The 13,805-nt window shown below is 44.0% G+C and overlaps 1 protein-coding gene across 4 annotated transcripts in view; it reads left to right on the top strand.

Moving 5' to 3' along the window:
• PCNT (pericentrin) overlaps positions 1 to 13,073 on the top strand; it is an 820,497-nt gene extending 807,424 nt beyond the window's left edge. For all 4 annotated transcript variants that reach the window (XR_004539480.1, XM_033944852.1, XM_033944854.1 and 1 more), the window contains one exon: positions 7,090 to 13,073. Coding sequence is in view for 2 of the 4 variants with exons in the window: in XM_033944851.1 (XP_033800742.1) it covers positions 7,090 to 7,187 (98 nt within the window). In the remaining 2 variants the exon portion in view is untranslated. The remainder of the gene's footprint in view (positions 1 to 7,089) is intronic.
• The last annotated feature ends 732 nt before the right edge of the window (positions 13,074 to 13,805 follow it).

A 13,805-nucleotide genomic window follows, 5' to 3' on the forward strand; every position in this document is an offset into this window, starting at 1 on the left:
CCCCTTGGTCCCCCTCTTTCTTTCTGCCTTTCTTTCTCTCTCCCCCTAGCCCTCCTCTTTCTTTCTGCCTTTCTTTCTCTCCCCCTTGACCCCCTCTTTATTTCTGCCTTTCTTTATCTCCCCTTGGTCCCCCTCTTTCTTTCTGCCTTTCTTTCTCTCTCCCCCTGACCCCTCTTTATTTCTGCCTTTCTTTCTCTCTCCCCCTGGCCCCCCCCCCTCTTTATTTTTTCCTTTCTTTCTCTCTCCCCCTAGCCCGCACAAAGCCATCGTGCCGATTTCTCCACTTCCACGATTCTTTCCCTACCCTCACCCCCAAGCCAGCAGCCGATTTCTTCCTGCTCCTTCCCCGATGTCCTGAACTTCATCGGGCAGCAGCAGCATTCACAATTCACTGCTGTTGCCCGCTTCAGGCCTTCCTCTCTGTCGGGTCCTGTCTTCATGAAAACTGGAAGTAGGCAGGACCAGGCAGAGAACAAGGCCTGAAGCCGGCAACAGCAGCGAATTGTAAACGCTGCTGCTGCCCGAAGAAGGTAATGGAGCACCGAGGCAGTCCGCTTCTCCCCCCTCCCAGCCGAACCCCCGCTGACCCTCCTATCTCCCCCCCCCGTGAACCTTTCCGACCTTCCCAGCGAGAGCAGCAAACCTCCTTCGCGGCTTTCTCCTCCCTCTGCCGCGTTACTGATGACGTCATCAGTGATGCGGCAGAGGGAGGATAAAGCCGACGCTACTGGAGGGAGGTTTGCTGCTTTCGCTGGGAGGGTCGGAAAGTTTCACTTGGGGGAGGAGAGATAGGAGGGTCAGCGGGGTTTCGGCTGGGAGGGGGGAGAAGCGGTCTGCCTTGGTGCTCCAAGGCCTGGCGCCATTACCTTTTTCGATAATGGCGCCGATGCTGCTTTCGCTGGGAGGGTAGGAGCGCGATAGGGACCGGGCCAGCTGTGCACCCCCCCCCCTAAGGCGGCACCCGGGATGGACCTCCCCCTCGCCCCCCTTGGTACGCTACTGCCCTGGGGAAACAGCCTGCAACAAGATCGCGCGATGCCAGAGATCTTTGCCTGCTTCGGCTGTTTCCTCCACCGCGGTCCCGCCCCTCCTCTGACATCAGAGGAGGGGCAGGACCGTGGCGGAGGAAACAGTCGAAGCAGGCAAAGATCTCTGGCATCGCGATCTTGCTGCAGGCTGTTTCCAGACGCGACACCCGGCGCAGGGGGGGGAACTGGACCGGACCGGGAGCACCCCCTCAGGGCTTGGTACCCGGGGCGGACCGCCCCTCCCGCCCCCCCCTTGGTACGCCACTGCTCTTGAGACTATTGTGTTTAAAGTCATGTGCATGTACTTTCATAATACCAGTCCCACATAAGAAATTACTTGATATTCTTCTTACTATTGGACAACAGCAGATTCTTTCTCAATGGAAATCCTCCCAATCTCTTAATGTTCACTTCTGGTGGCATTGTTTTGTTACATCATAAATCTGAAACTTTAATTGCTGAAAAACTTGGTCATATCTTACATAGTTAGTCTGTATGACTTCTCAGAAAATATATAGACAAATATTGCAATTTATGAACATGAATTTTGTTATCAAATGCTTTTTCTCTGATTTAACTATATCTCTGACAAACTCTTTTACATCAGTATATACCAATATTTGTCTACCTGCATAAGTTTTACTGTTTGAATACTTCTCTTTCTGTTATATACAAATCTTTTCAATAATATATCAGAAAAAACATTTCCCAAAACTGAGAATGAACCAAAATACAGAATAAGGTCTATCAACTTGGGAACTATTGTCATTGCTTGGTCTAAAAAGATCAGCATATCATCTGCACAAGGGTTTATCTTACACTCCTGCAATCCTACCATGATACCCCTAATGATGTCTAACTGCCTAGTTTTGCTAACCAGAGGCTCCAGATATAAAATGAATAGCATGGTTGACAGTGGGCAAGGTTGAGAGTGGACAACCCTGTCTGGCGCCCCATACTAGGGTAAATATGTGAGTAAGGTCCCCATTAATCAAGATCTGAACAGTGGGAAACTATAAAGCGTCCAATTCCCCCATAATACCAAATTGAGGCATAATCCAAAAAATTTAGGGGGTCTTTTACAAAGGCACGCTAGCTGATTTAGTGTGCACTAAATGCTAATGCGTCCATAGAATATAATGGGCACATTAGTATTTAGCGTGCAATAAATCGGCTAGTGAACCTTAGTAAAAGACCCCCATAGTCCCACAAGATTTTATTGAACACTTTTTCCACTTCTAACCTAGTTATAATCACTTTTTTAATTTTTTTTAAATTTCAGGCCTGATTTACTGCCCATTGTGAAGACATCTGGGCAGTTTGCAACAGTACTGATAAGAGGGAGAAATTAAGAGAAGTAGTGAGGAGGAATGGAAACCAAGGGTGGGGTGAAGAAGAACTATAATAATTTATAGGAAAGATGGAGGGGAGAGGGAAGGTAATGTATGTCATCACAGGTTGCCCTGAGAGAAGAAAGTAGGATGAAAAGAGAGGCTAATTGTATGTATTATATTGAAGGGACTGTGGTACCACATGTGGAATTTTTCTGAGAGTATTGGACACAAATTGTAGAAATGTTACAGGAGATAACCAGCTTAACACTTGCTAGGAGAAGCAAGATGGCCGCGATGTAGTGAGGACGCCGGCAACTTGTTCTTCTGCCAGGATTTTTTTGCCTATCTGTTTATTGAGGTTTCACCTGATGCCTAAAAGGAGGGGAAGAGCGACTGCCACAGCTCGGCAACCTGAACTTACCCCACGATGGCAGGGGACGATGGATGGCTTCCTTACATCTTCGCCTTGGGGCGAACCGGCTTTGCTGAGTCGAAGGGAGGTCTCGGCATTCGGGAGCGAGGTGTCGCTTAGCCCAGTAGGACCCCCAGCAGCCACGAGAAAGGGAAACTACGGCGGCTCAGAAGCGACAGGATGCAATCTCCCATTCTGAGCTGGAGGGCTTTCCGGTGTCCCAGGATTCTCGAGCAGCAGCAGAAACGATTGTGGAGGGGGCAGAACTGGCTCTACCAGAGGGAGAACAGATTCCAGCAGTTCTCCTACTGGAAAGGCCAGCAGAGTTCACATTGGAGTCTATCTGGAAGGCATTAGACTCCTTATACAAGTTGTGTGCAGGAACTCTACCTCTAGTCAAAGAACAGGAAAAAAAAATTGAATCACTTCAAGGGGGTAAGAATGGATTCCTTGGACCAACAGATTCAAGGGATACAAAAATCTCAAACTACCTTAATGCAAGATAGACTATTGTTAGTAAGGAAAGTTGAAAATGTGGAAATTTATACTAAAATGCTAAATTTAAGAATATTTAACTTTCCTAAAGTACTGGCAATGTCTCCTAGAGATTTATTCAACAAATTTATTAAGGAAGTATTTAAATACCCCGAGTCTGGACTTACACCTTTACACAGAATATATTTCCTTCCAGTATCTAAGATCCAGCAAGTTTAATGGACTTAACAAGAATATTAGAAACCTCAGAGGACAAAGCTATTCCATACTCTATACTTCTGGTGACTTTTGTCTTTCAACAAGACAAAGAGGCACTTCTTAAGTTGTTTTTTAGGCTTAAAGAGGTGACCTTTATGGACTCTAAGATCTCCATGTTCCCAGATGTCTCAAAGTTAACTCAAACTAGAAGGAAAGGATTCCTGCAATTGAGACAATCCATACTGTCTTTGGGTGCTAAATTTCAGCTTAGATATCCCTGTAAATGTTTGATCCTTTTGGATCAACACTCATATTTTTTCGACCCTCCTCAGTTACGGTTTTTCTAGAGGGGAAAGGAGCAATCCCTCCCAGTACTCCATGCGGACGTAGTCCTTAAAAATAGTAGACGATGTAACACCGCCTTATTGATATAGTTGTTTTTGTATATTACCTTGATATCCATCAGATCCCACGATGGAATATGAATTGCTTCTCCCATAACGTGGACTTTTTTTTTAGAGAGAGAGATTGTTAATTTCATATGGAATTTTATTTATTCTTTGATTGTATTTCCTGTTTAATTGTGTGTAAATCTCTCTCTTCTCTTTATACACAGTTCTTCAACCGCCAGTCCGTGAAAATATAATAATGTGTTTTATAAAGTTTATAGCATAGCTGGCCTACCCAGTGAGGTGTTCCTAGTGGTGGTGGTGGCAGCGTGTCAATGTGTTGAGAGGAAGAGGTGGTCTGGGAAATGCTGAGCAAACTCCGGGCCCATTTCCACCCCCCAGTTAGTCCACTCCACTCAACTGGTTCACACATTGAGTGGGTCTTTGGGTGTTGTTTTGGGATCTCTTCCAGTGTTTTATCAGTATCTCCTTCTGGTCCAAGGAAGGAAACTTTGATATCCTTAGCATTGACCTACAGAATATGTTTGTAACAGCGCTGCTTGTGTGGCATTAGGCTATGTAGTGATTGAAAGAAAAAAACAGACCTTTGCACATTTTTGCACTATATGGTGGGTGTATGAGGAGATTCACATTTCCTGCACAGCTAAGTCCATGTGAAGTTACCTTGTGCTGTATTTGACATCTAGCAAGGTCTCTGTTTGAAAGGAAAGATCTAAACTTAAAAATGAAGTGGCCAAAAGTTATGGTAAAAGCAGATAGTGTAGCTGGTTTTAAGAAAGATTTGGACAAATTCCTGGAGGAAAAGTCCATAATCTGTTATTAAGACATGGGGGAAGTGTCTGCTTGCCCTGGATCGGTAGCATGGAATGTTGCTACTCTTTGGGTTTTGACCAGGTATTAGTGTCCTGGATTGGCTACCATGAGAATGGGCTACTGGGCATGATGGACCATTGGTCTGACCCAGTTAGGCTATTCTTATGTTATGTTCTCATCTGTAGGGGCCTCTGTTTTCACTTCTTATTTTAATGCATTTTTTTCTGGGAACTTATCAGTGTTTTTTATAATGGGAACAAAAATGGAAGAGAATTAATGTGTGTGGGATGAGGGGGTAACTAATTTCTTCAGCTAAATAATTCAATCCACCTCAAACAGACATAGGAGAACTCACGCACCATTCACACACCCTCCAGCCAAAAACGTCAAAAGAAAAAAAACTGTTCGACAACCTCCTAGCTATTCGAGCTGCAACACTCGACCCCCAACTCTACAACCTATTGACCTCGACCACAGAGTACAAAACCTTCAAAAAGAAATAAAAACCCTTCTATTCAAAAAACACATAAAACAGAACTAACCCAATCAGAACTGTCCCAAGCATCACCTGCAACTACTCCATATGTACTTCTGATGTCATGACAATTCAGACATAATTTATGTTATGTTATGTTTGGAATATAAGAAAATTTTCACTGCCTGTTTCTATTCTGACCATTTATTCCGTTTCATGGTCATTACAAAAAATATTTTTTTACATGGGGGGGGGTCAAAAAATGATGGGCCCCGGGTGCCACATACCCTAGGTACGCCACTGAAAAAGAGAACCCAGATATAAATAAGACATTGGCAAAATTGGAGTACTTAATATCTAAACTTATAGCTTTGCAGCATTTATAAAAATCTGGGACCTGTATGGAAAATGGAAGGACAGGTGGCTGAGACGCAACAATAAGACTGGCAGCTAGAACATTCCACAAACTGGGGACATTACTTTCTTACTGGGCTCTGTTATCTTCCTGTATAGCATGACATGGAGAGGGGGTAATCTTGCTGTTTGTATAGTTGGGTTTAGTACTCGTATGATGCATACCAGTATGTTGTATAGATTATCAATGCTTCATTATATGGCTCATGTTTTGAAAAGTTTTCTTTTGAATTTGAAATTTGTACTCTGTATGAGGTTTCTACTTTGGAGAAACTGCTGCTAAAAGTCTGGGAGATATTTTAAATTCTCATTTATCTTTCTGAGAGCACGTAGTATGATGTTATTTTTATAGTTTAATGCTCATGAAGTTGAAGCCAATGCTGAGTGCATGCCATTTTTGGATTGTGGTACAATCATTGGTAATATCAAAAACTGGACTACTGCAGTGTTTTATTCTTGGGTGTGGCCAAGACACATTGTAAAACATTGCAGGTAGGCCAGAATTCTGCAGTTAGAATGATTTTGGGGAAAGAAACATTTGAGCATATCACCCTTTTGTTGAAACAGCTTCACTGGTTGCCTGTGATTTATCATTTGCAATATTTTGACATTGATTTTTCAGATATTGAATAAGGTGGCTCCATGATATCTACAAGAAGTGATAAGATTATATACACCATCCTGTAATTTGAGATCTGATAACCATGGGCAGCTTTTTGTACAAACATTGAAACACAATTCATTAGCATGTTGTCTCTCTTTTGCAGGTCCAATATTATGAAATAAACTTCCAGGACATAGTAATTTTTGTACTACTTAGCAACAATTTAAGAAAGTGTTAAAAACTAACTTATTCTGCAGACTTTTATCAACACTTGGATGAATGCTTTTAAATATTAAGCTGGAAGGTTTCTGAATTTCAAGCTTTTATGTCTTGTGAATGGATAATTTTATACATAATTATTTTGGGAGCTGCTTAGTGTTAAGTGGGGTATAAACTTTTAAAGTAAATAAAATAGACAAATTAAACATGATGTTTGCACATGTTACAATATGAACTGATAGCTGCTAGATGTGCCATAATAAATGGCTTGAAAACAGTAGAAGTCAAATAGAGAGACATATATGCACAACGGACAGAATTGCAGTCTTGAGACAGCATATGTTGTAGAACTTGAGAACAGAGAGATACTTTTAGAAAACTAGTGGAAATCTTAGCAATACATTTCATTTTATTTTATGTTAATTTTTCTTCCCGTGCTTTCACAGAATAGAAAGAGAGAGAAAGTAGGAGGTTTCAGTCAGGAGGGTGTGGTTAAGGGATGATTTGGTTTTTAGGGTTCAGTTGGCTATGAAGTGTATGTTGTGAGGATGACTTATATCCAAAAAAAATGAGAGAGCACAAAACAATTAAATCAGTGAAGAATATATCTAAAAAAAATGTTTAAAATATTTTAGAAACCTGAAAACATAAAAAAAGGTTAATGTTATTTTTTTTTTCTCTTTCAAGTGCATCTTCTGGATACATTTGATGAAGAAATACTGGGAAGTCCTCAACCTTTATATCTTTGCTACGAAAACTCTAGATCTCCTCCTCCTATAGAATGACTGTACTGTTGCCAAGCTAAAAGACTGCCCTGAATTTCCGTTTTAAAACTCTGTAAATCTTTTCCTGTTTGCCTGCAGTGAGATAAAAGGATTTAGCATCTATACAATAACTGTTTACAACATGTTTGCATGAAAATGTTTGGCAAACTTTGAATACATATAGTAATTTAGACTCCTACCATTATATATATTAGTAGAGATTTGTATTTATATGTAGTACTTTGCAAGCTTACAGCTTAATGTGTGCCATGATCTCTGCATTCTATACTGCTAAGTTTGTATTAATTGTAAAATTCTGTTACATCCCTTCCGGATTCCATGCGCTAGGTATTCAATCCCAACCCACAGTCCAGGTATTGCATAAATCTACATCTTTTCTAAACACATGCTGCACTCTCTCTAGTGTGAGAATCAGTTTTAATTCTTGAAAGCAGTCCAAGCAGAAGTCTTTTGCTGTTGCTCTGCTTCTGTTTTTTATTTTTTTGCTTAAAGTTCATTTCTCTGTGGCTTCAGTGCCTTCAGACCCCTCCCCAGTGGTCTGCTGTTGGAGAAAAGGGCGCAGTCCTACGGTGCTGGATTGCAGCTTCACAGAGAAACTCTGGTGGATCTGTGAAGCCAGTCTGCTGTGTACCACCTTCTGGAAGTACCCGGGGTACCTTCCCATGGAGTTTGCTGGCTGGTGACCCTCTAGGTTTTTAGTGTAGGCTGAGTGCATCTGGACAGAAACCCACATGGGTTTCAAAGCGCAGGCTGCCATTCCTTCCCCCAATTGCGTGGCAGAGAATCCGTGGGAGTGAAGGGTATAGTCGGTCTCTGGCCGGCTGGCAGTCCGAAGATCTTCATTCATGATGCATTTGGAGCTGTTTTCTGAGGCAGAAAGTCCTATTTCTCCACTCAACTGCTTTAAAAATGTTGACAAAGGCACTAAGACTGTGAGTACCTCCATTATTTCCTATGGGAATTTTGGGGGTGGCTTGTAGATCGATTTAAACTTCATTTTTCACAGTTTCTGTGGGTAGGGTTCAGGTCCCCTATCTCCCCAGACCCCAAATTGCTATTTTTTATTTATGGATTTTGTTTATTTTTACTGTTTAAGGCGTGAATTTGTGACAACAGCCATCTTGGATTTTAAAATCAGTATTTTTTTCTAACTTTAATTTCTGGCTCATAAAACCCTCGATTTGACTCAAAATCGATTAGGATGGACTCCCCAGCCCCTAATCTATTGGATGTGGATATTGATTGCCCCAGATTGGCGCTGCATCAGCGATTTTGAACCGCATGCCTTAGTGAACCGAGGAAGGGAGCGGGAGCTTCAGACTTTACCTCCTCCATGTCCTCTTGGGCTGGGGAGCTGGCCTGGGTCCATGCCTTCAAAAAAAAAAATCTTGCCTAGGGGCCATTCTAGAGTCTGGCACAGTACGCCTGCATTCCAAGTCTGGGGATTCTTTTGACATGTCGCATGTACCTCAACAGTGCCCTGCCATGGTTGCGGAGTGGGTCTTATCACCAGATTTTTTTTCAGCTCCTCTGAATAGCATATCCTCAGACCACACTGGTTTGACTCAGCTGGTGGACGCATGGGGGATTTTTCGGTCTGTGGCAAAGCTTCTATTTGGGAGCTCTCTTGTCTGGCCGTGCCAGATTTCGATTTCAGTAGTTGCCATGCAGAATTTGTTTCTTCTCTCTTCTGCCACTGTATTTAATTTGGATCTGGCTGATGCCTTTCCTGAGACTGGTCTCCTTGGCCTCCCAGATTTGGAGGTGCTGATCCTTCTTCACATTTTCAGTGGGCTTTTGTCCACCTCTTTACAGCTGATGTTCTGAAAGAGTTCCATTGGGATTTTCCACTTTCTAGGCTTCAGTCCTGGACCATTCTCCTGTGCCTTTTCCATTGCGTCCACAGCTCCTGAGTCTGGTTTCAGAACAATGTGATCCTCGGACAGCTGTTTCCGATCTGTTAAAGCTATGTCTACGCTTTCTCCCTGAATTCTGTTTTTTGGCAGGTCTGAACTGTATGAGGTAGATTCTGCCATGGTGCAGGTTTTACAGTGTGCAGCCTTTCCTAGTGTTGGGGGTGAAGTTTCAGGACTCTCAGGATTGCAGGAGGCTGTTATGATACAAAATATTCTTTTCTAGCATTCTCAGCTCATTGTGGAGGTGGCCACTTCATTTATGGCGAATGCCTGTCATTCTGGCCTGTGCAATGCATCCACCGGGGTTGTGCATGCCTATCCTCCGCTGGTGCGGGTTGGTGTGGCTGTGGTGCCAGGCAGCCTTCATGATCTCATTTGAGTCTTAGTACATATTCTGCTGGTGCAGTGTATGAGCGCCATACTCTTTGGATCAATCTTTGGATGACGATGCTGCCTCAAGGATCTCCTTCAGCAGCTGTCCTTTCAAGGGCTGGATTCTTGTCAGTATAGGTCAGGATGACCTCTATTCTAGTGTGGTGAATGCCACCCTACTTTGCTCTCTGTGAACCAGTTTCACTGGATGCCACGAGGGGTTCATAGTTCTTTTTGTTCCTCCCGCAGGTGTCATCAAGGATATTCATGTTTTTCCTCCTAGAGGCATTCCCATGGCTACGCTTTCATTACCACGGTTCCGATTCCAATCATCCTCAGGTTCTTGTGGCTATGCCACAAAAAAAAAAAAAAGAAGAAGAAAGCGCCAATGTCGTCTCGGGCTTCTTCACTCGCAGGCTGTCTTCTACTGTTTTGTCAGGAGTAGACTAGACTTTCAGCGGACACTTGTTAGTCCTCCTTTGCCTGCCTCCAGCTTGGTTTCTGGACTTTGGCAAGTCGATGGCAATAGAGTCCAGGATCTGCGATATTCTGCAGTACCTCTTCGTCTTCGGGCTGCTGGAACCTGTTCCAGTTCACGAATGGGGGCTTAGGTGGATGCTCCATTTTCTTCCTCATGTCAGAAGGACTCAGAGATTTGGAAACATATTCTGGTTCTACAGTCAGTCACCCACTTCTTCTGAATTCCCTTTTTCCGAATGGTCAACGGAGTATACTATGCTAGCTGCTGTCTCCAGGGGTGTTTCTAGTATCCTTGGATCTCCCAGAGATTTACCTCCATATTTCATTCTGCCCAGAGCATTGCAGGTTTATGCATTTCCATATTCTGCCAAAGCATTTCCAGTTCGTTGCACTGCCCCTTGGTCTCGCGATGGTTTAGGCAGTTTTCTGCCAGCAAGGGGTCCACATCCACCCTTCTGAGACAGTGGGTGCTCCAGGCTCCGTCTCGTTGGGCATACACAGGTGTGGTAGGGACAGTAGTATGTCTGCTACAGGCATGGGCAAGTTCAGGAAGAAATGCAGGGCATCCTCCCAGTCTCTTGATTTTCTAGGGCTTCTCTTTGTCTCCAGGCAGGGTCATGTGTTTCTTCTCAGGGCAACAGGGTCATGTGTTTCTTCTCAGGACAAGTATACAGAACCTTCGTCAACAGAATTCTCTTGGATTGTATGGCTCTCTTGGCCTGGGTTTATCTGCAGGTTCCAGGGTCTCAGGCAGCCTTCTTCAAGGCGATTCCCTGGGCCAGAATGACCATGCACCCTTGATGGGAGTCCCTCCTCTCTTGATGATCTCCGCTGAGTTTTTCCTCTTTCGAGGCCACTCTCCTGGATAGAGCCAGATAGCAGCAATTTGAGCTGGTGGCTTCAGGATATCTCTTGGACAGGGCTGGCTCCTTTGGATTTCAGAGTGGATAACTCTTAGCATGGATGCCAGACTGTTAGATTGTGGGCTCATTGTGGGGCCCACTCCAATCAGGGGTACTGGATTCCTGGTCCACTACATTGGTTGACCTTTCATCTGGAGCTTCAAAGTTCAGCTGGCGCTACTCACTTTCCAACCCCTTCAGAAAGACTGGCGGTGCAAGTTTTCTTCGACTCCACGGCAGTGGTGTACATACTTCATAAGGGAGATCTAATGCTCTCTCTGTTGCACCAGAAAGATTGGCGACTCACTGGATGGAAGAGCTTCTTCTGTATTTCTCGGCATCCCATGGGGCCAGAGTCGACAATGTTCCAGCAGTGTTTCTCTCAATGGAGCCATTCCATCTGCTCTTACAGGAGCTGGGATTAGCCCCAGTGGGTCTTGTTGGTTATGGCAGAGATCTTGAAAACCGGGCACCTTTTCAGTTGACAAATAGTATGGAAGCTAGGGCCAGTTGCCTCGGTTTGGCCCTGCCTGGCTCAAGGGTTCCTGTATGATGTTCCTTCTGGTTGGTCAGGTCATCTGCCAGGCAGCAACACATCCCGGCTTGGTGTCATTAGTGGTTCCGTTTGGCTCGGCCACCTGTGGTATGCAGTTCCCGTCCGTCTTTAGCAGGACATGAAGCTCCAGTTCCCTTTTCATCGATATCTTCTCCATCAGGGACCAGTGTCCATGGAGAACCCTCAGTGTGTGGCATGTCTCTTGAGCGCTCAGCCTTAATGATAAACAGTTATTTGGAGGTGGTTATCTCGACTCTTATGTGCTCAAAGTACCCTCTACTTTGGCTTCTTTTGCCAAGGCCTGGTAGACTTTTCTTGCAGCAGGGTGCTAGGAATTAGGCAGAGCCGGAGCAGGCTCCCAGTTAGGTAGTCTTGGTTTTCCTTCAGTAGGGTTTAGTCAGCAGTCTGGCAGCGGCCTCCCTGAATTTTCAGGTTGCAGGCTTTGCGTGTTTTTGAGTGCATAGAGGAGCTAGCTCGCTTACTGCTCTTTCGGGTCTGACCAGATGTATGAGGGGGACGCTTCATCCGCATTCTCCCTTGCGTCTTCCTTTCCTTTCATGGACTCTTGACATCATTTTACAGGGCTTTGATGAGGCTCCCTTTGAACCACTGTAGGATGTATTTCTTCAGGACCTGATGTTCACGACAGTTTTTCAGGGTCACCGTTGTCTTAGCACAGTGTATTTTAGAGTTTCTGCTCTTTCGTGCAGATAACCTTTTTTCTGTATTACAGACACAGGTGTTTTCCTCCGTACTGTACCTTCCTTCTTGCCGACAGTGATCTCGGCTTTCCAAGTCAATCAGGAGGTTAGATTGCCTGCATTTCATACGGCAGGTTTGGAGCGCGAAAATCAGATGATATGAGTTCTGAGCCAGTGTCCAAGTCCTCAGTCGCTCAATGGATTCAAAGGGCCATTTCCGTGACTTACAGCCGCCGATTTCGCTTACAGCAGTCATGATGAGAAGTGTGGCTATGTCGTGGGCAGAATATCACATGATTCATCCTGATGAAATTTGCAGTACGGCTACTTGGTCCTCTCGTCATACTTTTACCCGGTTTTACTGAATGAATGTGGTATCACATTCTGATGCCGTTTTTCGGGACCTTTGTTTTGTGGGCAGGCTTTTTTGTCCCTCCCTATCTACCGGTGGCTTTCGTACATCACCTGGCATATGGAATCCGTAAGGGACATAATAGAATGGAAGATTAGGTTTACACCTTCAATAATCTTTTTTCTGTTTGTCACTGGAGGATTCCATACGACCCGCCCTCTCTCTAGTCATTCAGTTGTTTGGTAGTAGCCTGGTCCTTTCTGCCTCAGTTATTCTCATTACAGGCTTGAAGATTTTCCAGCCAGTTGCCACATCCTGTGGGGAGTTTCAGTGAGTATACAAACTGTTATTATTTTTATACACATTACCGAAGGCCTTTCTTGGGGTGCTCATTGCACACAGCAGGTTAGTTCTACATTGTTCCTCAATGTTTTTTCTAAGTTGCTAGTTTGTGAGTTACTTATGTTGATGGGGATTTGCTCCATATCCCCTTGTCCTGTATTTGCAGGTAAGTGCTTGGCTTTTGGACTGAACTAAGATTGTTTACTGTCTCTCACACTAGGGGGGTGGAACATGTGTTCAGAAAAGATGTAGATTTCTGCAACACACGAACTGCGGGTTGGGATTGAACACCTAGCGTATGGAATCCTCCAGGGACTAACAGAAAGAAGATTATTGAAGGTGTAAGCCTAATCTTCCATTAGATCCACTATAAAAAGTTAATAAAGTAATATTTGTCAGGTTTCTATCACTTGGTATTGAGGTTCTTACATAAAAATATAGAATATTGTCTGGGTTCACTGGCATGTTGCAGATATTCTAAGGTGATTCATAGTTATTTATAGAAGAATTAGAAAAGATAGGGTACTGTATTAGTGAATGGTAGAGTGAGAGGGATTATGTGTGTAAAGGCAAGCACAAATGAATGAGAGATATAGAAAGAACAACATTCTAAAACATTGGGATTTTTGCTAAAGCCCCCTTTTACTAAGTCGCAGGAGAGATTTCTACTGCGAGACCGCTAAATGCTCCGATGCTCATAGGAATTCTGTGAGCATCGGAGCAGCGTCAGAATATTTAGCACTCTGGGCCGTGTTGTGGTAGAAACTTCTACCGTGGCTTAGTAAAGGGGAGGGGGGATAAATTTAAACCCCTAGGGCTCCTTTTACTAAGTTGCGATAGTGTTTTTAGTGCACGCAGAATTTAATGCATGCTAAGGGCGCACTAAACCCACACTACGCAGCTAGAACTAACGCCAGCTCATTGCTGGCGTTAGTGTCTAGCACGCGCGCTAAAAATGCTATCGTAGCTTAGGAAAAGGAGCCTTAGTTTAAAAGCA

Source organism: Geotrypetes seraphini, chromosome 5, assembly GCF_902459505.1.
Source record: "Geotrypetes seraphini chromosome 5, aGeoSer1.1, whole genome shotgun sequence".
Lineage (NCBI taxonomy): Eukaryota > Metazoa > Chordata > Amphibia > Gymnophiona > Dermophiidae > Geotrypetes > Geotrypetes seraphini.